Here is a 26187-nt window from a genome sequence, read left to right on the forward strand (position 1 = left end):
CTCTATGACACTATTATTCACAACAAGCATTTTTCATGGACTCTTGAACAACCAGAAGCCTGAGTAGTGGTGAACAGAGAATAACTACAGTAAAACAACTATGACCATTTCATTTTCTATGAAAAAAATATAGAACGAAAATTAAAGAAAATACATCATAAGCCAGTATACATGTATATTGAGCAGAAATTAAGCCAACTAATATAAAACTGACCAACAGAGTAAATTAATTGATGCATGATAAGTGACGCAGTGAATAACGAAGGTATATATCAGTATATGGCTAAAAGTGCACATTAGACAAGGTAGAATTTGCGAAAGGGGAGAACAACAGTGTAAGGAAAGAGAGCAGCTAGTAAGAAAATTCGAGAGGCAGCGCAAACCTAGAAAGAGGAAGATTAAAACAGGTTTTGAAAGCTATCTACACAGAGAAAATTAGTATTGTGTAGTTTATTCGTTTGCGCACAGACGTGTATATTCTCAAGGTAGAAATTAAAAGAATCTGTTTCTGGCTAGTTTTCTGCAGAAACCGCATCAAGTCTTATTATTGTGACTTCGTTCGCGTAATAATTACGTGAGACACAAGAGGGGAGGACGGCCCTATGACTCCGTTTGCAGCTAAATGGCGGAAGTGTGGGACAATTGTAGGCATGCTGCATAATATCTGTACGATATTTATTGTGTATTCTTCCGATCCATTAGGAAGAAAAGACCATATCGTGAAAACAGAAATATGTCTGAAAATGATAGAGCAATGAGATGTTCTTTATTTTCTCCGAGGCTATTGTCGTATGGTTGTTGCGTTTTAGCAGGATGACTTCTGTGCCGGCAAAGCAGTGTTGAAATAACGCTCTTGTGTTCAAAAAAAGATTGATTACTTATCCTCCTGCACTGTCTATTTCATGCCTCTGGAGGAATAAACTTTCCGCTATTGGAAGGCACTTTCCACCATAGAGGTGGCTAAGGCTTTGCTGCTTTCTAAGAAACAATTAAAACTGCGTATGTAATGCGGCCACTTCACAAAATGTCCCGAAACGTCCGTAGCGTGCCATGAAGGAGCTTTATCTCAGTCCAGTTATGATTTCCGCAAAAGCCTCGTAAGCACGTCTGTGAAGAAAATAAAGAAAAAGGTAAGTGCTGCTATTTCAACTTAGGGTGACTTGTAAGCTTCTAACAACACGCACAGTTGGCGAATATACGAGGACGGCAATATTAAGTTCGTATCATTTATGCAAAATATATGTACTGCGAAATGAGTTGAGACTAACGATGCGGGAAGGACAAAATAAGGTATGTCGAAGAGAAACGACTCAACAATCGTAGTTAAGGTGAAACTCGAACAGTCGAAAATAAAACATTTTAGAACAGTTTTGTTGTTTTTCTTTGCCTTGGTTTGGTGCCATCCTGTGAGACTTTAGTGCTCTTTAGCGGCATGGGGGAAATGACAGCCACAACAAATTGTCCCTCTACACATGCTTTCACAAAATATTACGCGCATGATTTTCTCGATGGCTACAGCCCCACTTGCTACTGAGATTAGTGCTACATAGATTGCTCACTGCGGTTTTTAAACCCTTAAAATCGTTACCAGTTATAACCATCACTATATGCAAATAGTTCAACCAAGCTAACAACCTCCGTATGCAGAAGTACGCTGCCGTAAATAACTATTGATGGTAATCGTAAAAGTGAATTCCTAAATCTATAAAGAGGCAAATGTTGTAAAGTGGTATTGTTGCAACTGAAAACGTATGTGTAGGTCATTCATTGCTCGTTAGCATGCGAGACATAGAGACTTAGCCAGGCCCAAATTTTGCTGCTATGCTAATTTTCCTGAATAATAAAATGGAACTACGTAGGTTGCAGTACTCAAAACTGGAAACAGATTACCTACTTGAAAATTTTGACAAATATTCAGGATAAGTAGGAACTTACGTCCGAACAATAAAAACACTCTAATTACATAATATCACTGCATTTTATAGTAGCCTGTAAGCTGACGCATAATGAACCAACAGTATCATACGTAGAATAGACAAACAAATGCACGAGCATAGAAGATGAAAGAGATAGTGCATTGACTGCAATAACCAAAGTGAAACGTCTACCGAATCAACATAACTAATCGTTCATCATTGCCGTGACATTATTTACAGGCCTACATAAGGAGAAAAGATAAAGTTTTCAATTCTTCAGCGCAACCTGATCTGATGTGCTAGGGCTCACTGTGCATGCCTATTGCGGAGCGCTACCTCTGGGTGTCTGTTCGACTATCTCCGGTTAGCAACCCAAATTTTCGTCGCAAATAACTAGGGGTTTCGTGCCTTCATTACTGCACGTTTTAAATGAACCTCTTTTTGCCGACTACAGCAACCTCGTTTCTCATTGGCATAACTAACCAGCCACAGCTGCGTGCAGGCTAAGCGATGTCCTCCTGAGTGCCATGACGCGTATTTGACTTCCAGGCGCGACACACGGATCTTGATGGCAGCAGAATGTGCAAAATCTCGTGCGCTATAATCTAGGTGAAGCTTTATGGGGTGGTTGAAATATAGCGCGTTTTTAAGCTGTACCGAACTTTTGAAGTTGCCTTTTAATTTGTTTACATTACGGCACAAATCGTAGCAAATGAGCTTGCAAGTCACATTGATTGGGAAGAAATTTTGATGATGGCACTCTCTTATAAGTGTGCTCCGTCAAAATTCCAATAAAAATGCACTGGTGTTCCACCTATTTTCCTAAGAAAACCCTTCTCTATGCATTGGAGCACAAAAGGAACTAGAATGCCATTGCATTTCGTCGGAAACACTGAAAATTAATATTTCGAAACTGGTGGAGTCCTGAGAATTTCCTTTAAGTGGGTATGTCTTGCGAACCCACCGGCAAAAGTTGTTAGATTTAGGTGTGTGCCGTAAAGAAATTAAATAGTTAATTAGCTTTATGTTAAATATATAATTAAGCATTTTGTTTCCTTGTAGGAGTAGTGGCCGCCTCATCGAGTAAATAAATGAAAGGCTATATTGCGGTAACCGCCAAAGGAACTTTTCAATATTTGGTGCTCCTAAAAAGTTTCACACAGAAACTCATCAGGAAATTGTTGAAGTATGCGTAAGCGTTGCGCCACTTGCACATTTCCATGCAGCCCGGTGTCATTATGAGTTATCAATGAAACTTGATCCCACCAATGTAAACCGTCATCAACCATGATCAATCGTTATCAATCTTATCAGACTACATCCGATCGGTATAAACCATTATCGGTAAGTATCTACCTTATTGCAATCGATCAGATCCTTATCAAACTTTTATGTCCTTATAAACCTTATCGGACATCATGGCACCCTTAGCGCCACTAACGTTTTTTTTTTACGAATTTGTTTCGTTTTGTACGTTAATTTCCATATAGCGATTCGTCTTACGCGACAGACAGACGGATGGACGGGTTTTTTCCTTCGGCAGGCATAGATATGCTTCCGCATTTAAAATACACTGTACTTTCTCTACCAATCCCAGCTAACTTCGCGCTAAGCTGTTACTTCTAGAGAAGCGTGTACGTGACATGGAAATAAGTAACTCATAAATATTTAGGAAAGATTTTAGGAATACCAAAACTCATTTATCGGAGTTACACGCTAATTAATGCGCGTACGCACATGAAAGCTTTAGTACGCTTTCCGATTCGCATTTACAGCACGTGCTTTATCTTCCTTGTTTAGAAACATACCATTCATTATCCATCAAAACATTTCTCGTAGAAAAATTGTTCACAATTAAAATTGATGGTCATTATTTCTCATCGTCAGCTGGAGTAGTAGAAGTTGTAGCTTAATTATCATCTGCAGCTAGGTCGTGTTCAACGTTCAGATGGATCATAATTTTCAAGAATCCACTCTCTTATTTCACCGTTACGCGACTGCAAGTTCAAATATGGCGATGTATTAGGTCGGAGGGCTCCGCCGTGGTAGCGTATTGGCCTTGCCATTGCGCAGCTAAGTCTGAAGGCATGGCACGGCATGTTTGCCACGGCGGCCGCATTTCGATGGGGGGGAAGTGCAAAAGCGCCACTTGTCCCGTTCATTGTGGGCACGTTAACGATCCCCTGTCGGTCGATATTAACCCGCAGCCTCATAATGAATATTGTGGTGTGGGCACGTAAAACACCATAATTCCATTCAAGTCATGATTCCTGCGCAATTTAAATGGCGACTCGTGGTTTTGATGTTTATCTGCAACCACAAATCTGAATAAATATTTCATGAAAGTGAGGTAATGCCCGTATAATCATTGTAGCGCAAGTCGGCCATCACTGTAAAACCTAAATAAATAAGCTTCTGTCCAGTATACGTATTAAAATAAAAGACGTGCCAGTTGTATCTGGTCAATCATTTAAATATCTCCCAGTGACGTTATACAGACCTATCTCCGTGTGCCGTCGTTGAAACAATTATTCCATCATTTACCAAAATCCAGATTCAAAATGACCCTGCACTACCCTCGGAAGTACGAGAAATCTAAGGCATATATACTAGAATACACCTGGTTCATCAGGAATAAAGCTGCCTATAGAACAACTTACACAATGCGCTGATGTAATTGTGCGCTCCTTCTCGACAAACTTTCAAAACAAAAGAAGTATAACGCCTTTCTGACCAACGCCGTATTGCCAGCTTACATCTGATGCTGAAGTCTTCCTATGCTATTTGTATTATATCTCTCAGATTGTGCACAACATGTTCTCCTCCCACTGTAGCCAAGGTATACAACCACTGACCCGTACTAAACGATTTCGAGCATCGTGATGTTTCTCAAGCTGCACTTCACCTAACTAAAATAATTTTCCCACCCCCTCAACCCAAATTGAACAAACCTCAGGCTAGCACACTCAGACTTCTGCGAACCTGTTCGTATCCCAATCCCCGGTCCCTTTACAAGATAGATCTTGACCACTCATTCACAGTCGTGCCCCAAATGTGGTCATGACTCATGCTCTTTTTAACACATGATCTGACTATGCCCAGCCCTTAACGCCTTTCCACCCATTACGAAAGAACAATGGCAGGAATCCCTCAAGAGCAGCAATCTCCACATTCAACTCCAGGCTGTCAGAGGGCCCACGACGTTGCGGCGTGACTTCATCTCCCGGTCCCATCGTGGGTGGAGCCACCGACTTGATCTTCGGGAGCCTTCGGCTTTAGCTCCCCAAGATCTCAGTCCCTCAGGACTCAAATAAAGTTCTTGTCACGTCATGTCGTGCTACCGCAAAAAATATATTCGTCAATGCTTTTCAGAAGGTAACGTTTGTTTGTTCAACTACAATAAAGAGCGCGGAACCAGTTTTTTTAAAATGAATTCGGGGCTTTGATGTACCGAAACCACAATCTGGCTACGATGACGTAGCAGTGAGTGACTACAAAATAACTTTTGATACCTGTGTTTCTTTTTCGTCCATCTGGGTACATGTCAATATTTGCGTTTCCCCCCGTCAAGATACCGCCGCCGCGGCTCAGATGGAATCCGTCACCTCAAGGATAGAAGCACCACGCTATAGCCACTAAGCTACCGTGGCTGGTGCGCATAAATTATCTTACGCCTGCAAAGTTGGGATTTTGAAGGTGATGGACAGAAATGAATTTCCTGGGCTTTTGGCTATGCTTTTACACAAGCCCAAATAAAATTACTGCTTTGTTGACAAACGTTTTATATGTAGATGACAATTTCTTGAAGAACGCATTTTTGTTACCTTTCTTATCTTACAGATCTTATACGAACGGTACGGTACATAACTGACAAACTTTTCAAGACCACACAGTTTCCACACAATACATTTAATGAAGCGTAAACCAAGGGGTAACTGAGGCACGACCAGAAGATTGCGCCAAGTGTACGCGATTCCAAAAAAAAAATTATTTTCGTATTTTTCAAGGTGATGTAAGTAGCCACTGCGTGCATTAAGAACTGTCCCTGTGATATCTACATCGAATGACAGTATCTCGATATTGTCTTGCCATCCAATCCAGGAAAGTTGTGATATATTACCAGATAAATTAAAGCATACATATTCTAGCACAACGCGATTTTATCTATGGTGATTTATTGTAGTAAACTATCGTTCATTGTGTGCCAAAATTTTCCACTAGAAAAATATTGAGATTCTGCCACAGGAAGGAAGTTATATACGCTGCTATTTACCTCATTTTCGCCACACAACATTCCATCCGGCATGCTGTGATATGAACAAACAGTATTTGCTCCGTCGCTATATAAGTAGTCATAGTCAGTTGTAGTCTCCGCACCGTCACGAGCCTCGGCCTCTAAGCCACCGGAAATATTTCCATCTTCAAAGGTGTGCGTCACATTCCAGCAACATTCAATCTCACATTCCAAGGCATGCTCCGGCTAATGACATGGCAAGAAAACACGCTCTTAGGTGCACAAATACACAATATATTATTTTATAGTACACAAAATTATCCCTCTCTCTGCGGGATCGGCTGCACCATAATTTCTTACAGGTATTGAATAAATATGCTACGAATAATAGAAAAGAATTCGGAAATGAATTCGCTGATGCAGGCAGGGTGTCTCAGCTATCATGCGCCTAGATTTAAACATACGTGAATTCCTCATAGCTGAATAGAATCAAGGTAATGTTGTTTGCCATCACTTGGAGATAGGTTACTTTTTTGCATTCTGTCTAATTACATAATTAGTCTTAACTAATTAATTACCTTCTCAAATACTATAATTAGGTTAGAAGTGTCACTGACGAAATTGTAGCGCAACATGAAAAACTCCCGATACAGCTTTCAGTTGCTCAATACCCACTACATAAAAAGTTTTTCTGAGCCTGAAAGAAGCCCGCGAATGCATGCGAAATTGTGGCTCGACTAGCCGCTCGAGTCCATATCTATTGTGGCTTATTGGCTTCCTTGTTGCATAAACTTTTTCTTTTAGAACGTTTCGGCATCGTAGACATTCTGAGCCCTTGTATTTTGCCTAAGTTGGCCTTTAATTTCGTGCTACTTTCACTACAATGTTTTTCCTTCCATAGCCAGGATTACAGTTCACCTGGCCTAATCAAAAACACTAACGTGCGTAGGACGGCAGAATTTGTACCTAAGCGCGGACCTGGTTATATATTGCTATTAATAATATTATTGTTATTGCTTATTTCAGGGCCGTTTCTCCCTCTTTCGACAAAAAACACCGCTTGAACATATTTATAACTTTTAATCTAGACATTTGAAACATACAGCTGGTGTGAAATACCCCACGTGTATTTGTAACACGCAAAGAAACTGACACCTTTATGTTTGCATTAGCAGAAAGCAAATACTAGAAAGTAAAAATAAAAAATAAACATGGTTAACCCGGCGTACAAAAGGAAAACTGAATTAAACAAAACATGAGAACCTGACTCCTTTCAAGCTTTGTTTAGCACGTCCCTTGTTGATGAAAGAAATGGGCTCTTAGTGTACGTGAGAAATTAGGTCTGATCTCTGGTATGACATGATACATACCGTGGAAGCCACTACATCTTGTGCATCAGGGTGCATCATCATACAAAGGGCTTCATGAGTGATGTTCTCTCCTGGATAGAAGTTGTTCGTGAAATTTGCTGTTGTGTTGACGTGTATACATGACGGTGGTAGTCGGCTGCACAGGAGAAGAATCACGGCACTAAGCTCAAATTAACTTGGGTCTTTTGGCCCTATGTGACGAAGGCACAGTTAACTTTTGTCACATATTATGCTTATAAACTCAAAGGGAAACGCTGTAGTTGCACCGCATAATGTTCTGAACAGCGGTGGGTAAAGAGAGAAAGGATCGTTTATGTACCTCTCTTGCTTGCGTAATGTCTAATTTCTTCCCATCGCGTGATCACGAATCTGTAGTGATAGAAGCTAGGGTGCTCAAAGAAAAGACTGAGGCAAAAGGTTTACTCAGCGCTCTAAAATCCGATATAACAATAAAACATAAGTGTGTACAACTGTACATGTGGTTGGCTGTTTGCCAAAATTACACGCGTTTGCGGCACTTCCGCTATTTACAAAATTATTCCGCAAGCATTGCACATACATATGTAACAAACCACTATGGGTGTCATACAATTGCACTTGAGGCGTAGGGTACTTGCTATTTTAACTATAATGAACAGTCACAAACATCTACGCGCAGGTAGTTTCTTATAATTAGCATATATCAGCAAAGTACTCTCAAATATGTAGCTAGCGCTCATCCAATATATTGGAACTATGTACTATCTTTGTAGTAGCTGTACTACGTATCAGATAATCAGTTCACGCTGCAGCATATCTTGCTCTGAACTCATTTTTCCAACAGCAACAAATCCTCACAGTGGACAGCACCAGCTTCCACATCATAGTGGTGCTTAGAACGTTGCCCTCGTTTGCTAAAGCATTCCCTCTTGTGGCCTCAAGAAATGTATCTACAGACGCGACCAATGTCCCAGTCGGTATGACGCCGTGGTGCATGACAGCGCAAAAAATTACCAAGCATCATGCCACGCGACGGCACCGTGCACAGCGCATGAAGGCACAATGCAGTACAGCCAGCTCTTGGTTTGACAAGGGGAGAGAGCTCTAATGGTAGCGGATGCGTCAATGTTATAATTTTCTACGGGTACGTTGTGCGAGAAATTTGTTTAAGTGAGGAGGCAATCTAACAACAGTGCGGCAGGGACGACGACTTGAGGATCAGATTGGCGGCCTTCGTCTACACGAAATAAAACGGTTCTATAAACACAAGAATGGCCGAACAAAAGTCACCTTCTAGTTATTTAAGGTACCCGGCGAACAATCTGCGACTACAAGAGATGAAACAGACGCATTTTTGTGTTGAAATACAAGCAGGCACTTGTACCTTAGTGAAATATATAAACTTCAGCCGATACATTTGCTGAATATAGTTAAGTTTGGAATAAACGCAAATCATGCAATTTTAGAAATCGTAAGAAACTATACGTTTTATTTTTAAATATTGGATACAGCAACGCGCGTACATGACAGGATGATCTGGACGTTATTAGAAGTCAGTAGACAACCATTGATGTTCACAGTGCCGGTTCGACGCCTCGTATAGATCAATTTTAGGCTATGTTATTGAGCAAGTTCTTTACAACCATAAAACTACCCAGTAATATATACATCCTTTCAACGAGAATATGGCCTTCAGATGCCCGAAGCTAAGAAAAAGCGTGTTTGGAACCTAGGGTCATGATCGTCCGACAAGCGCTTTATGTGTCCAGCACCGTTCTTTCTTTGTCCGCAACTTCTCTCACATAAATTATTTTCGCAATATGCAGGGCTACTTATTGAGGCGAGAGGCTTTTCTTGCGTGAACACGTTTTTTTTATTTTATTGAGTTCCAGTGTCACAAAGGCTTGGCGCTAGGTAGTCAGTTATTTTTTGCTGCTTGAAAACCACCCCGCAAACGTTGTTCCCATGAAACTCAGACCAGCACGCTCTGCGCACAGACGATAGAAGAGCGCCGCACCGACATTCGGCAGAGGCAGTTACGATTGCAACAACGATCATCATCGTCAACATCATCATCATCAGCCTATTTTATGCCCACTGCTGGACGGAGGCGTCTCCCTGCGATCTCCAATTACCCCTGTCCTGCGCCAACCGATTCCAGCTGGCGCCTGAGAATTTCTTAATATTATGATGCCACCTACAGTCTTCTGCCGTCCTCGACTGCGCTTCCCTTCTTTTTGCACCCATTCCGTAACCCTAACGGTCCACCGGTTATCTAACATACGCATTATATGACCCGCCCAGCTCCATTTCTTTCTCTTATTCTCAATTAGAATATCGGCTAACCCTGTTCGCTCTCTGATCCACACCGCTCTCTTCCTGTCTCTTCACGCAATGCCTAACATTCTTTGTTCAATCACTCTTTGCGCTATCCTAACCTTGTTTTTGAGCTTTTTGTCAGTCTCCATGTTTCTGCCCCATATGTCAGCACCGGTAGAATGCGTTGAGCGTAAACCTTCCTTTTTAATTATAACCGTGAGCTTCAAGTCAGGATCTGTGAATGTATGCCGAATGCGCTCCAACCCATTTTTATTCCAAGCCATTTTTATTCTTTCGTAAATTTCATTCTCATGATCAGGGTCCCCTGTGAGTAAATGATAAGTAAACGTACTCCTTCACAGACTCTGGAGGCTGACTGGCGATCCTAAACTTTCGTTTCGTTGCCCGGCTATTCATCACTACCTTTGTCTTCTGCATAATAATCTTCTTCCAGCCCCACTCTTATACTCACTCTCTTAAGGTCCTCAATCATTTGTTGTATCTAGTCCCCAGTGTTGCTGAACAGATACCTTGCTGCAGATACTTTCCAAGATATTTACGTAGGCGTCCTGTACTTTTTGCTTACGTAACGCCTCTATGACTGCTGGTATCTGGACTGAATCAAATGCCTTTTCGTAATCTAATGAAAGCCCTATAGAGAGGCTGCAGCCACTCTTTAGTTCAGAGTGTAATGTTTCTTTTCTGTTTTGCAAAATGTAATCCAAGGTTTTATTATTTGAAATTGTAAATTGTTCTTTTCCTGCTGATAAGTACACTCTGGAATTGTTTTCCCGTTGATCTTAACCAACTTATGCTGCTTTATTTCCGCTCGTTGAACCCTTTCAGAGTCACTGACGTAGAGATGGGTTTCCGCGTTTCTGTCCGGCCATGTCACTGGCGTAACCACGTGTTTTCCACCCTCTACAGTCGTATGCGCGCGATCCGGGGTAGTCCTGCCATCTGTTGTATATTTCTAGAAGCATATTTTCTCATCTGTGCAAGTTTGACTGGTCAGCGGTTTCGTTAGCACGCTGTCGAACGTGCCCCTTCATGGGGCCTCTTGATTGAAGGGGTAGCTCCCAGACTTTGTGCACCGCTGTGCCGAGATTCTCGGTTGAAATATTCGCGCCGGGGCACAAGGCAACAAATTTTGCGTGTTTATGTCATTTGTCATATGTCTATAAATTATGTTATTACGTTGCGACTGTGGTGCAATCGCGGAAGCGGGAGCGTCATAACTAGGTGGGAAAGAAAAACACGAATACAGAAATTGTGTAACGATACTAAGAATAGATTTGCTTTTACCTGTGTGATTTTTTTCTTCCGCATAACAGAAAATAAACCGTTGTGTTGATTTGATAATATCCGAAGGAAAAATAATGGCGCTGAGGCAGCGTCACCTACAAACAAGCCCGAAACTTCAAGGGTTAAAAAAACACCTATTTTTCTCGTTGGTGCTACTGCTTTCTGCTAATCGCCGAGATTCAGTGTGTGCAAGTCCGAAACATGCTACTACTACTGCCACTAACTTGTTTAACCCAATGCCAAAAATTGCGCGTGTATGCGCATCCTAAATTTTGTCTATTTGGCGCCTTTCTATCAGTTGGCGTAAGGGCAGAATAGCTTCGACAGACGAACTTCACAAGCTATGATTAATATGCTGTCACATCCATAGGCTAGCCGGCAGCAGCCTCAGCTCGGAGAACATCTGAGTACTCAATGGGGCCAACGAAATTGCATGCAGGGCTTGTATTCGCTTTACGAACGCGTGAGACTTCACGGTTACTGGAACACGAGAGTCATGTTGGCAACCCTGATACACATTCTACGTATCCTAAGTTCACTAGGATGCATATGGAAATTGATAAACCTGTGCTCAAATGTACTGTGATGCGTTCGTAGCCTGCTGATTATGTTTCGCACCCAAAACATAGAGGGAGTAAAAAAAAGGAAATTCGGAGAAAAAGATTGTGCTAGCACAATACCGAAATGATGAGAAGCACAAGCTAGAATCTGACACCTTTGGCCATCTCATTTACTTTGCTCATGTGTGAAAATCGCTCCATGGTCGACGACATTATCTAGCGGTGTGAGCACTTTGAGCACGCCAAAACATGGCATATCAAAGGACCATTCGCCGACTCCCCTGCACAAATAGCCCGAGATATCTCCCTTATCGCTTCAGCCGACCTGCCGAAATCGAAAGCGTGCTGTGTCTGGCGTTTCACAACCGTGCTTTGTTTGGCTTCGTTGTATTTTCTTCTATGATGAACATCTGTGTGGGTTACATGCTGCACTCGAGGCAATCAACGCTGTGGCAGTGAGTTTTAGGCCAGAGAACTCCCAGTTTCCCTTCATCGAATTGGTCTCTTTTGGCTGCAATCTGACCAATGCTCATACTTTCGCGAACCCTCCGAATGGAAGTGCTATTGTTCAATTTCAGCGGGCGACGGACAAAATAAATATCGACAGGTTCCTCGACCTCTCGGCCAAATATATGGCCATTGTGAAGGGCTTACCACAAGTTTAAAAGGCCTTAAATTGCCTCACGATGGCGGGAGAAGTGTTTGAGCTTAGAGCACCTCAAAACGAAGCCTTTCAAGAGCTTCAATAGCATCTGAAGTCTCGCGCAGTTCTACATTTTGACGGCGACGGCCAAACTGAGATCCACGTCAGTGCAAGCTGCATTACAAAACGTCCTCTAAAATACCATCACCTGTGGTAGCTGCTCTTCGTCAAAAGCAGACTTGGGTTACTTGGTGACACAGAATGACTGACTTGCTTTGATTTAGGTGACATCAAACTCATCATAGATCGGGATGCGCTGTGTTTGTTAGAGAAAGCGTAAGACGCCTAAGGCCACCTTGCAGGCTTGAGCCTTGCACTCAAAGAATTCTATGCGAACGTTGAGCAAAACTGCGTCGGAAACGGCTCGCGCAGACCACCTTTATTGTGCTCTCACAGGCCCGGCACGTCTGGAGTAGGCTGACAATGCCAGTGGCGCTTTTCTCGAATACCTTGAAGGCACGGCATTTCTGGGCCGACTGTGTGCAGAAGCAATTTATGTTTGTTCTATCTGCAAGACATTGTTCCGTTAAGTGGAAATTATGCATGAGTTTGTGGCTGCCACCTTTTCTTTCTATAATTGCTGCCTCGGAGTGAAATTTGAAAGGTACTGCATGAGGTATTGACAGCATGACAACACTTACAAAATCCTGCAAAATCTACAACTTGCCACGCCCTATATCTAACGTCACGCAATGCCTCAACGCGTGCCGATACAGATGGCGACAAAACATTTTACTAACAATCCCTGCAGGACTTCTCACAACCGTCAATGCGTGGTAACTACCAATAAAATATATCAGAATAACATACTAGGAGGATTTCAATGTATACAGCCTGCAAGAAAAGCATCATAGTAGTGACTATTTTGATCATTTTGCGGAAACTAAAGCGCTGCCCAAGGCTAGGGTGGGCATAAGTCCAAGAGTTCTTTGTGCACAATAGTGGTCAACAACAAGAGTAGGCGTGTTCATCACTGACAGTGGTCTTTATGGCCGAACTTTCAGAGACTCCTCCTCAACAGCCCTACAGGTTAACATAGAATCACTGCCTTCCTCCGTTATAGAAAGGTTCTCACAGTGCGCTTGAAGAAGACCCTCGCTGAGTGCTAGCGAAATAGGTGCGCATCAAACAGAAAATGTGGGATGCTGTTGTTGAGTATATATAAAAAGTTTCCCTATTCGGCATGACAGGTAGAGAAAGAATGTTGATGAGGCTGATAAAATTTAAATACTTTGAAGGGCGGGAACACAGACAAAGAATGGCAGAAGAAAGGGACAGCCAAATACGCCACTCACAACTAATATGTTTCTCGACACGGCTGAAATTATTAATTGCCTATTTATTGCGCAGGCGCGCAAAAGCGCAAGCTGGTTTTCTCATGAGCAGCACTCGCGATGAGAAGAACAAAACAGATATGGGCTTTTTCGGCATGTTGACACTTGTTCACGCTGGCTATGAAAAATAACCTAATGTTGCTTGACACGACCACCCACACGTTACAAAACAAAGCACGGTGGACGTAAAGACATCGCGTAGGCACTTTCATCGGATGTATTTCAGTATTGCAAGTGCGGATTCCACGTTACTCAAAAATTCTTCTGCGCAATCGAAAACCTTGGCTCCAACTTGTAACGAGGGTTAGCAACGCAAGTAAAACGATGACTTGTGGTGTATTTCGCATTCCAGTCGGATCTTCTGAAAAAGATTCTGCGAAGAACTGCCAAGATAGCTATCAACGAATTGTTTAACCGAAAGTAGGTATAATGAACCAAACAAAATTTCATAACTTCATTGTCAGGACTGTCATTTGATAAATCTGCACAGAAGTGTCGACGCCATTGTATTATTGACATTTGAATTTAGTGACTTTCTTCCCCATAGTGAATGCACACATCCAGATGGTTTAGCAGAGCATCAGTCCCGATTCTCCAATCGATAAAGTTATGTGATGACGTAGGGAGCAACAAGTGAAAAACGATAAAGAGATTCACTCTAAATGAGCAGAAATAGTGTCTTGAACATCAGCAGGGCCGTAAGGGACATAGAAAGCTATCAGTTTAGAGGTTACGCGACCTTTTTTTTTTTAACATGCTGAACACTCGAACAGAACAATACTTCTCAAACACCGGTTTGGAAAATTCAGGATTACTTTTAATAAAATCAAGGACTTCATATTTTTGACCAGGCTCTACCAAGCTTACCAACGTTATCAATAATTTTAGAAGCGAAGGCAAGAACATGCAACAAGATGTGCATCTCAACAGGATGCTGTGTAATACCCCCTGAAAGGCATTTTCGTGGCTAGACTACCACGACATCTGCTATAGTCGCGATGCTCAACCAGCAATGATTGACTGCACTGCAATTTCACTCGACAGGACAGATATTCAGTGGTACCCGCCGTGGTTGCTCAGTGGCTATGGTGTTATGCTGCTGAGCACGAGGTCGCGGGATCAAATCCCGGCCCCGGCGGCCGCATTTCCATGGGGGCGAAATTCGAAAACACCCGTGTACTTAGATTTAGGTGCACGTTAAAGCACCCCAGGTGGTCGAAATTTCCGCAGTCCTCCACTACGGCATGCCTCATAATCAGAGAGTGGTTTCCGCACGTAAAACCCCATATTCTAATCTATTCAGTGGTGCAGTCTAAGACGCAGAATAGACCCACTATGTCCTACGCCACCAATTTTAAATATAACCCTGCCAAATGTAGGTGCATCAAAAAAGACTGAAAAATTATTAAAATCCCAATGGATCATTTGGAACGCAAGAATTTTCTGAAATATACTTCTCCTTCGCTATTCTTGTTGCACGAGACAAGTTTCTGCGGTGGTTATTGAAGTTCATTGTACGAAAGTCAAGTAATTATTCCCAAAAGAAAGCAAATCACACCAAATTCAGGGTTTTGATGAAAATAAAATTTGAGCTTTTTAGAGGACCAGTACGGCAATCAGGCTTTCATTCAAAGTGGCGATAAAGATTTAGTGATGCCTAAAATCATCTAAAATATGCGCTTCAGTTATCGGCATCGTTAAAGCAAATAATTACACAGATGGGCACTTGCAGTCGTGTTGAAAAATGTTGCTTGGATATGCCCGAGTAGCAAAGCAACGAAAGCAATCGCAAGCTTTAGTGTCGCACTGAATGTACGAATACTGTGGTGTAAGAAAACGCGGTGACAACATGCAGGTGAGACATGGCGCCTAAGGACACTTCTATTGCGCCGACGAAACGGTGCTCAGGCAGCCATTAGGGTGACGGACAATGGGAGCGCGATTAGCACTGCCGCAAACAATATTAAAGGCATTGCACTTCAGTTGTGTACCGTCAGCATTCGAAGCGTCAGACCTCAGCAGGCATAATTCAGTAGAAAGCACGCTTCTGTGCACCAGGAGCTCTTGTAAGTGTGCGCACAGCGTTCGTGCCAACAGCATAAGGTTGGACGATCAACTGCAATAACGATTGAGCGGAGAGGAAGGGCTGTGTCGAAGAAACGTGAGTCCCATGCGCTTTGCAGTTAGCTTTTTTTTTGCAAGCAAACGCTGCGTGCCCTCCTCCCATCATTAGAGATATTGAACCTTCCATTTCCAAGCTGTGCTTGCACGGCCGGCATCAAAAGAACCCGATGCAGGCAACGGCGGTGGCACCAACGGCCGCACAGACTGCGAGAACGCTCCTTGATTGCATATGTCAATATTACCGAAACAATTGCGTGGGCGCACAGAAAAGTGTACGCGGCCGCCTACATAATAAGGCCCCGTGTTAAGAAAAAGTTCTTAATAACTGTTTACAAAAGCAGAGACCAGTCGATCTTGATGCTGCACATATTACTGATTTTCGACTCATATTATTATTAAGTACTGGTATTATAATGATGTTCGACATATTAAGACAGCTGCACAATAGGAGTGAGCACTTAGGAATGAAAAGCTTTGTGCACTCGGCTAGTTTTGCCCGAACATGCATCACTGACCACCGTGAGCGACTGATATTTGGAAGTTATGGAAGTCTAAAAGGATACTCTGAGAAATTGTTTTCTCCAAAATATTGTTGTCAGAACAACTCAGAACCTTTCTTTTTGTTATTATTCCATGATTCATTACACTTAAATTGCGTTGCCAGTTTTCAGTGCTATGAATTCATTTTGCAAATGTGAACACGCATACATTATGGCATTACATTACGATGTGAACTTCGACTGCAAAAATTTGTTTTCTTACTTGACTAAATGACGTATCTGTTCTTTACTGCAATTCGAAAGCCTCGACTTGTTTTGCATGCCTTTGTTTATGCCGGTCATTAGGTTTCCGTATATCGCAGGACAATCCTCGGCACCCGGACATCCATCATGCTCGCTGCCTAGTCTGGAAAATATTTTCCAATTGATTGCACAGTATCAGGAACACAATCACAAGTGGTACAGAACGACATGTGCATGCTGCAGAGTGTGTACGAGCACTAGGGTAGACATGATGTAATATAATGCACGTGCTACATTTTCTCATGAATTAGAAAGCATAGATGCGTCACCCGTATGATAGCTAGTGTAGTTCCTACAGTATAATTTCGTGATCGTGCTTGCTCCCTATTAGTACTAAGGGCTGTCTGTTTTGAACCGGTTGTTTGGGCACTAGGCTAAAGAAATTACCCTCCTATCGGTGGTGCCCGAGACTGCCCTGGGGCGTTCAGGCCCTCCACAATCGTACATGTTTGGGGCTCCACGTTTGGCTCCGTCGCCTGCGCTTGCGTTCTGTACGCAGACAGGCAGGCACCTTGCTCGTGGTAAAAAAAATAGCTCTCTTTTGTTGCCTCCGTCTCTTTGCGCCGTTTCTGGAACCCACGTGTGCGCTATGCGCCATAACCGAAGCAGTTTGAAATATCTGCAACAAATTGTGCGCCTGAAGGCTCATAACTGCTGAAGAGCTGCAGTTTAAATTTGATGGAATATATTCATCTATGGTAGAAAAAGAAAGAAACAATTTATTCCGCCATAATGTAATACAATATAACTGACGGTAATCTATATACATACGTAAGCTAGGTAATTTAGGTACATAGGTAAAATATAGGTAATCTTATATACATACTTCAAAGTGGTTTTCTGAAAAACAAACAATATTCTGAAGCTTTCTAATTAAGGTGGAGTAGTTATTTCCAGACATGTGCACCGACAAATGATAGGGAACCTTTACCCTAAGTATATTGAAGTTCGGGCAACGTGAACTTGTTATGTTCAATATGCCTAGTATTTCTTGTAGGCATAAGAAACCTTGATGAGAAAGAACTCTTGATTGTACATGGATAGCATTTCTTGGATTAGTAAAGCTACACAACTGCCAGAACTCGGATAATTGAATTATGTTTAACTCTGCGAAAAGCTTTTCAGAGGTCGCGTGCTAATTGTACACGTCCACATTAATAAACCTTCGGTTTATGAATCTACATTAGAGGATCAATGAATGAAGCATAAGTCAAACCCTATGATACTATAAAATATCGTAAACAATATTTTTTTATGTCATTGCCACGCAGGCGAGTACGTTTAAGCATGGACATATTTATGCGGCTTTAAAAGGTCTAACAGTGCAAACAATTTTATTGCGATAGCAATTATATCGATACTCCATGCGCATTTTGCCGTCGGCGTCGCCGTCGCCGTGGGGTTCCGTATAAAATACAAGGGGGATAAAATCGTCACCGCGTGCCGTATGCTGTATGTGAGAGCGGAAGCGTGCGAAGGTGAGGCGACGTACTCGGCTCAATGTGGCGTGTACGAGCAAGGAAGGCAGGCCGGAAGCATGCCCTCTCCTGTCGCGTGCGGGGCATTGGGGTGAGGCGAGGGAGGGGGCGGGGTAAGCGTTCTCCGGTGGCTGCTGCTTACGGCGCGGCTGTGTGGGTGCCGTATCTTGAAAGAGATCTGCGTCGTGGCCAAAACGCGCGCCCACGCGCGCCTCATCTTCAGAGCGATCTGCGATGTTTGCGATGTTTGTAGATGCGTAGAGCCGGTACCTTGGTATGCCCTGTGGCTTCGACGTTTCGTTCGCGTTGAAGCAACAGATGCACGTAGGTCAATTCGATCGCTGATGCTTCCGCGATTCCTCACTCCAGCATTTTGACAGCGAGTTTTCGCACTCATCGAGCGAGATGTCTTCACCGTAATCTGTGCGTTCGTGACACAATGCTTGTTAACTTGGTTATATACGTTCGCGGGCTAGTTGGTTCGAATCCATGACAGAATCTGTAAGCGCCGCTGAATGACGACATAAAAAGAAACAGACATACATAGACAGCACTGTCTCTGTGCGTCTGTTTCTTCCTACGTCTGCATTCAGTCACGCCTTCTCTTTATGTCATTCTTACTTTTGTTAGTAAGCGAATGTTTACAAGTTTATACGGCCAATAAAACTACCTTCCCTAATTGGTATAGTTGTCTAGTAATTTGCTATCGCAATCGGCACTTCGCCTTTAGGCGAAATTGGAACTATTTTTGTAACCTATTTAAGGATATTTGGAATACGCATGACCCCGTGGGAACTGTAGCATTTCTACAGCCCGTTCTCTGCCCGCGTTCCCTCTCTTCCGCCGCAAGGGACCCGAGGTTGCAGAACGTCCACCCAAAGTCGCGAGTAGAAATCGGCCATTCCCCAACGCAATCCACGGCACTACAGCATGAGGAAAACGTTTTATTTGTTTGTATAGGAATAAGTTAACACCAGACTATGTGTGAGGTGTGACAATAAGGTGAAGCCAACAAATGCGGCCAGTGCCCCGTAGAAGTGCAAAGATTAAGATCTCTCAAGCGCGTTCAGCCCTGCTTGTATGGACAAGCGTACTGCGAAAGTACGCCTGCCTGTACGACACGAATCACACAAAATTTACCTTCGACTGTATCACGCGTGGACCGACAGCGGCACAACCTCCATGGGCTAGACATGCATCGATAAATGTTGCTTATATTCTCTGCACAATGATAATAAAGTAAATCCCGTCGCATTTATCCACGCATCAGAAAGCTTACATTCTTTACCAATTTACGGCTAGTGGGCGTCCTGTGCTGCAATCTTAGAATCGCGCTCGCTCCTCTATTCGGGTTAGGCCCATTGTTGCGAAACATGGCGCGCGTGAGTTCTCGTCCTTCTGTCTAGCAGCGTGATCCTTTCTAAGCCATTTCTGAGCCCTACTTATCGAACGCGAGAGGGCAGCATAGTTGAGCAACCGTAATTTCTTTGCATAAAATTGCAGGATTGCGGGCATCATAACTTCTGATAAACACACGTTTGTTTGATAGATAATATCTACTATCGATAAGTGGGCTCCTTCAAACGCCATCACTGCTGCTCGGACCGATAAAACTACAGCCATCTATGGATGACTGAATGCCGAACGAGATGATGCATTTTGCTCCGATCGCATCATGCGTGGCGTAATTATGAACAGCACAATTTGTGGATGCAGTACATGCATGATCGAGGAACACGTTCAATCCCCTATACAACGGCATTAAGGCAACGCGTGCGGCTACTATGTTATCCCATATATAATCGATTACAGTATTACGTGTTTTTGTTAAATCTGCTTTAGCAAGCAACATCCTCTGGCCGACTTTGAAAGCGTTTTCCACCAAAAGGAAAAGTGTGGTATCAAATGAAAGTAAAAACTAGATCCCGTTTTAAAACAATACAAAATTTTACATGAAACTCACAAACTCCATTGCTATCGATTGCCGCTATCTCTTTTTTTTTCCGAAGAGTAGATATTGCCATGAGAGCTTCATTCACATTCTCGGTCGTTCGGATCTTGTCAGTATCTTTGTAATCGTGTTTCTGATGTCACGTGAGAAAGCACTTCCTATCACATAATCGAAGAAACAAGAAAAACGGACTTGCAGTACATGTCCTTAGGTGTTTGTGTCGTGCCTGCCACGCCCACTAGTTTGCCTGGTGATGATGAGCACATATTTAAAAGGTAGTGATGTAGTTAAAAGCGTCCAAATACCAAAAATATACTTGGTTTCTAAATACGGTAACCCCGCTGTTAACAGTCAATTAGACAAACTTGTGTTGCGTCTCTCAGCTGATATAGCTCTGCGACAGTTTATGGAGAAAACTGCATGAACTTCCGCAAAGCTGCATCAGCTCAAAGATACAGGTTTGCCTAACTGATGATGATGATGATGATGATGATGATGATGATGATGATGATGATGATGATGACCTCATATTATGGCTCATACCCACACTGGGGGATTGGCCAAAAATTGCGTGCTGAAGCGATTGCCTATTCTTTTGAAGTGTTACTTATTCGATGAGAAAAAAATAAGAAAGAAAGATAAGGAAACATACAAAAACTAATAGATTACAAGAGAACAATCAGAAAGTTATCCGTTTTGTTGATTGTATGTAACTGCAAACGGCATGAAACACGTCCCTGTGGCTGACCCCTATAATTGATGCACCGAAAGATAGTATGATTTCTGACGATAACATTAACCCTAATTGAGCAAGCGGAAGTTCTAGATGCCTTTTTCTTAACAATTTGTATCGCCGACATGCCTAAAAGCAGTGATCTAATGATTCTATTTCTTGGCAGTATGGACACAGCCGCGATAGCGTCAGACCAGTACTGTGTAGATACAGGCTAATTGACTGTTTACACTTCATTTTCTTTCCAGCCTGCTTGTTTGCATGCGTTTTCAATCAAAACAAAATGACAACCCGATTAGCACTGAGAGCCTGTCATAAAACGTCCTTGCTATGATCAGCAAGGAGCTGCGCTCGGTCACGTCGACGCAACACCGCTACTCAGCATAACTACGCGAACCATGAAAACGTGCAGTGGGCGTACGTTTACTTCAGTCGTTGGTAACGGTGTTACTGCATTAAAGGGCATCACATGCAGTGCTAATCACGAACCACGCCAACGCGGTGCGCCCCCAAAGGCATCCTTTGGGACCTCGCCCCCTTCCCTCCAGTAGTCACGCTTATACTCCGAATGTACAAATAAAGCCAAGAAACCCCTTTTGCTTTCGACCTGTCTAGCCGAGGAAGACAAAGATGTGGTGTACGGCCTCTCGACGTCTTATATACTTAAATTTGCAGCGAAGCCGGCCCCCTTCATCATAAATCTCGTATGACTGGCTCTTAGCACCTTCGCTATCGAAACCCATGTCATCTGCTGGCCAATCAATTAATTTTTTCCCTATTGCAACCAATAGTGCATCAGCCACACACGCATTTGCTCTCTGACGTACACTTCGGTCTTCTTATTCCTTAAATTATGAGCAAAATGAGAACAATGTAAAAGCGGGAGCAAACGTTTCGACAAGTGGACTTGTCTAGGTTGGCTTCGGCTTTCGCCGTGTTTTCGGATTCCTCATCGTCTTGAATTTCCATCTCCCGCCTTCTCCGTGTTTTCTCTGTATTCCTTAAATTTTAGTTTCACAATTGCATTTCACCTACCCGTTCCTCTGCCATTAGATTCGTGAAGCTCCCTTTGTAATCTGCGTTGCTTCCACGGGTTAACCGTAGCAGAACGCACTGGTGATGTCATGACTGTCTTCACACAGTTGGAATACATATTGATAAATGGTATCCCACAAGTTGACCTCAGTACCGCAACGAAATCGTAAATGTGCAAAAACTACCCTATTTATCGCTCTACTAAACCACTGGTAAGTTTATCAATGAATGCGCAATTAGAAACACTTATACTGGCAGTGTAGACAACCTAAATACTTTTCTTCTGATAAAGTTCTGGTAATCACGTTGTTCATGTGTATAAATGTTTTCTTTTTTTCAGGTACCTACGAATGCCCAATTTCATGTGCCAATGTTACGAGTCCAGTGTACATGTTCGGTTGGTCTTCTCCAATGCAGACTCTATCCATTGTGCAAACTCCACCTGTGGAAGCCATACCTGAAAATATACCTGTATTAGATCTCTCTACGAACTGGCAGAGAGATTGCCGACGTGGTTTGGGTTACGAGGAAGAGGAACAAGTAAGCTGTCATTACCTTAGAAGGAAAATATCGTATGGCGAACTTCAGTAGAAGCGTTGTGCTGCCTTTTCAACTGAACACAGCATTAATTTATGTGAATGCAATTAATCACGGCGACATTAGCAATTCACAAATTTTCGCCACGTAATTCAGCAAGTTTATCGAGCGAATGCACCTTTACGAAAGTCAGTTTCATTTCGTGAAAAGCATAGTCTCTGATCACTGGACCTAATGACTCAAGAGAGGTCAAATTGGAAGCAAATAGAACAAAAACCTAATAGGGGCGTACCCAGTCCCCCATTATTTTCTTCCAGTCTAGTAAAGAGGAGTGACGGGAATATTCCCTGCGTCATTTTAACTGGGGCCAAGGTATTTAGTATCTACAAAGTAACTCTAAATATAACCTGCTAAACTTTGTATTATAGATCTCATTTTGTTATCACAGCCTGCATCTTGCATACCACTCTTGCGTACCAACCGAAAAAGTTGCAGTATTGCCGGAAAGGGCAAGCAATGACATCGCCATTTAAGTAATGTACTAGCACGCGAAGTAACCCTCCTAGATTTAGGATAATTTAGTTTTAGGTGGACGTGCATCAAGCAAGCCTTTTAATAAAGGCGCAATCTGGATTGCTTCTTGCTCGCCCGACAGTAAGACGGAAACAGTCACATCACTCATGGGCATCTACACTGGGCGTGTCAATTGCATTCTTCAGCAGTTAAGTTTTCCTTTTGTGTTTTAAGTTCTCCGGAAGACCTTACGCTAAAAAAGTTATTATCCTTAGCGTCTTGCATTTCTGGAAACGATTCTAAGCTCCTCGATTAGTGCGCTTCAAGTGTTGAATATCGATCATTTGCATGCCTCTTTTGGCGAAAAAGTCAATTCGTCTAATTTGCACCAGTATTTGTTTATTTGCTTTATCGAGTCATTGTTAAACGTACGACTCAACGGCAAACGCGATGAAGACGACACCCTTTATCTCACATTTTCTATTTTGAACAAATGCCGGCCATATTTCTGGAAACACCAGGCATATAACGGGAACGTAGCTACACGGTAGTCAACACCATGGACTTTATTTGATGCACAAGTGAAGCCATTGTAAAATTAACATTCCAGATTAACATTGCTGCAGTGTTATACGTTGTCTTAGCTGCCTTTTGAATTAACGCGCACTAATACAACAGAACTGCGAAAGCTTTCATGCTTACCTTCGACCGCAGTATTGAGAGTGCCATTGTCCATAAAAGTCAATTCCTTACTGCAAAACATAAATATCAGTAGCGTAAGTACTACGGAATACCATTACGTTTCTTTTCTCGCGCTCAAAGTACCAGAAAGTTTATAACAGTGCTTGTTTGCTGAACGATTGAAGGCTTGTACGTCACTATTATTTATTTCAGTGCGCCCCAAAGTTGATTGGCGGCTTTTTACAGCCAGCAGCTTTTCTAGCTTACGATTAAACTATTTTTCAGCATTAGAAAACTGTGGATCAGAATGGTGTGGAAATTTCGAAGTAGGTTATGAATGCGCAACATTTAACGAATGTCTGTAGCATATTCCATTCTTTAGAAAGAAAGTATTCTTGGCTGCATGGTCTTTGCATTTGTTGTGTTATAAAAATAAACCACTAAAGAGGCCCCTCACGCTTACTGTGCTGAAAAAATATTGATGGAGAAGTGCTTTTGTGCAGTACAATCTAAAAATTGAGTGGGCCCATTCGGACTTATCTTAAACCAAACAATACTCGTCTTCTTCTTGGTATTTCTAGTAAAAAAAATCCGAGCAGACTAAGCACTTCTTATGAGGTGTGAATGCGAAAGCAATATTGTCCAATCGAACGACACTGAGCGGTCCTTCTAGTTACGGGCTCTACGCGTGCAAGGAAGCTCGTTGAGACGCTTGGCCGACGCCTGTTAGATAGCACGAAGCAGGCGCACTTCTATCTGTGACGTCAGGCTACCTTTCTCGACTTCCAAAGAATCGAATGGACACACTCCCGAGTAAGCTGTGGGGATTTTCACGTCACTGCTTTCGTCACGCCGAGTTTGCCAATGGAAATTTCGGGTCAAGTAACATGATGACATAAAGAAGAGCGAACAGGTCTGCTATCTAGGAGCGCCGGCTTAGACCAGTGGATAAGACACTCGGCTTCAGAGCGTGGGGTTGTAGGCTCGGAAATAACTACCGACAACGTTTTTTTTTTCGAACTTATTCTGTTTTGCAGACAATAATTTCTTTATGGCGACTACCAAGCCAAAATTACAACGCAGGCGAGAGCTTGCGCGGTAGATGAATGCGCAAATAACACAGGCCTCTGAGAGCGAGGATGATGTAGTGTCGCGGTGATGCCGTTTCCCCTCATGCAACACATGGCGCACCAAGGCGGCAGCAGGCGTTCGCTTTCGCCCGTTCTGCTCCGTCAAGGGGCGCGTGACGGGGCGTTGCAGCCAATGGGATTAAGGTGCAGTTTCTCTGCTACAGAGGCCGGCTTTTTCGCTCAATGTTTATGCTTTCGCAAGAAAAGGAACGTGCGCTACGGCCACAGAAAAGTAGGGATTGCACAGTTTTTCAGAAAGGCAACGCAAGCAAGACAGGTGAGGAGTATTGCTTCGGTACACGGTACTTCTCAAAAGTGATCGGTCGGGACGTGTCATGATACCAAATGGTAATGGCCATCGGTCTTGCTCAGACTATGCGGGGGATATCTTGTTCCCAAACTGCCATCGTTATGCATCTTTCTCGCTCTCTCTGGGACATGTCATGTCCCGGATAAATAATACCCATATGCCGTTATTACCCTGATTGAGATGCGTATCGACGGCAAATGGTGTCAGTATCGAATATTGATTTTACAAGTGTGTTGTCTCCGAACAACATACGCCTTTCTTATGCCCCTTGGGACGTATCTTTTTCCCACATGATAATTGTCAACTGTTTTGCTTCGGCCCTTTCAGCGCGTTTTATGCGCAAGCTCTAACGCCATCCGTCTTGTTCACATACCCTTTATCATTATTTGTCTTCCCGACGCCCTTTGCAAGCGTGTTTTCACACCAAATGATAGTCATCTTCGTCAGTTCTTCGTCATAGTCAGTTCTTACACCCTTCGGGACGCGTCTTGTGGCCAAACAATAATCGTCTGCCTTGTTTATCCGCCTAGCAAGGCGGATGATGATGGTTTAGCGACAACACGCTTCGCAAAGGATGTAAGAAGACGAGATGACGACTATCGCTTGGTGTCAAAAGACGTCGCAAAGGGCGTCTCTAGGTGTATGCAATATCTGTGCAGAGCTAAAGGCTGCAGTATACTGCTATCTCAACGAGAACGCCTTAGCAGCACCCACCAGCATCCAACTTATGTAGAGAAGGACCCAGAGGAGCTACCTGACCTCCTTAGAGAACGTATCTGTATCGCACCCATTCCAAAAAACACGCATCAAATCAGACACCTGGACAGACGAGAGGCCAGAGTCAAGGCACTCACCAACATGTACAAGGATAATCCCGACGTCATATACGTAGAGGCAGCACAATTGTCCAACAAAAGAGGATTCATCTACACAGTGGTCGATCGCAACTTATACGCCATCTACAGCAATAAAATCTTCACCAACTCTGCGGCCTAAGTGGAAGCGGCAGCTATTGCGAACGCCATTAAACTGCAAGAAGGTGAAAAGTTATCCGTGATCTGATCAGACTCGCAGCATGCCTGTACACTGGTCATGAAAGGCCTGGTTCCCAAATACATAAGGCACCTGCTCGCTACTAACTTCAAACATCACCATAAAATCATGTGGCGCCC

General features: G+C 43.0%; 1 protein-coding gene across 4 annotated transcripts in view; it reads right to left on the reverse strand.

Annotated features, from left to right (window-relative positions):
• Positions 1–734: 734 nt before the first annotated feature.
• The window catches only part of LOC126543755 (A disintegrin and metalloproteinase with thrombospondin motifs like), a 30594-nt gene continuing 5141 nt past the window's right edge, over positions 735–26187 (reverse strand). Inside the window, exons 2-7 of one of the 4 annotated variants that reach the window (XM_072285137.1) lie at positions 23597–23646; positions 22193–22301; positions 16607–16750; positions 7521–7656; positions 6190–6396; positions 735–1107 (exon numbers count right to left, since the gene is read on the reverse strand). In XM_072285137.1, coding sequence (XP_072141238.1) covers positions 1018–1107; positions 6190–6396; positions 7521–7656; positions 16607–16750; positions 22193–22301; positions 23597–23630 — 720 coding nt within the window. In that variant the 5' untranslated portion in view covers positions 23631–23646 and the 3' untranslated portion in view covers positions 735–1017. Of the gene's footprint in view, positions 1108–6189; positions 6397–7520; positions 7657–16606; positions 16751–22188; positions 22302–23596; positions 24902–26187 lie in introns of those variants that run through there. The other 3 variants (XM_072285136.1, XM_072285138.1, XR_011890789.1) reach the window with 3 other exon arrangements.

Source organism: Dermacentor andersoni, chromosome 10 (genome assembly GCF_023375885.2).
Source record: "Dermacentor andersoni chromosome 10, qqDerAnde1_hic_scaffold, whole genome shotgun sequence".
In the NCBI taxonomy this organism is placed as follows: domain Eukaryota; kingdom Metazoa; phylum Arthropoda; class Arachnida; order Ixodida; family Ixodidae; genus Dermacentor; species Dermacentor andersoni.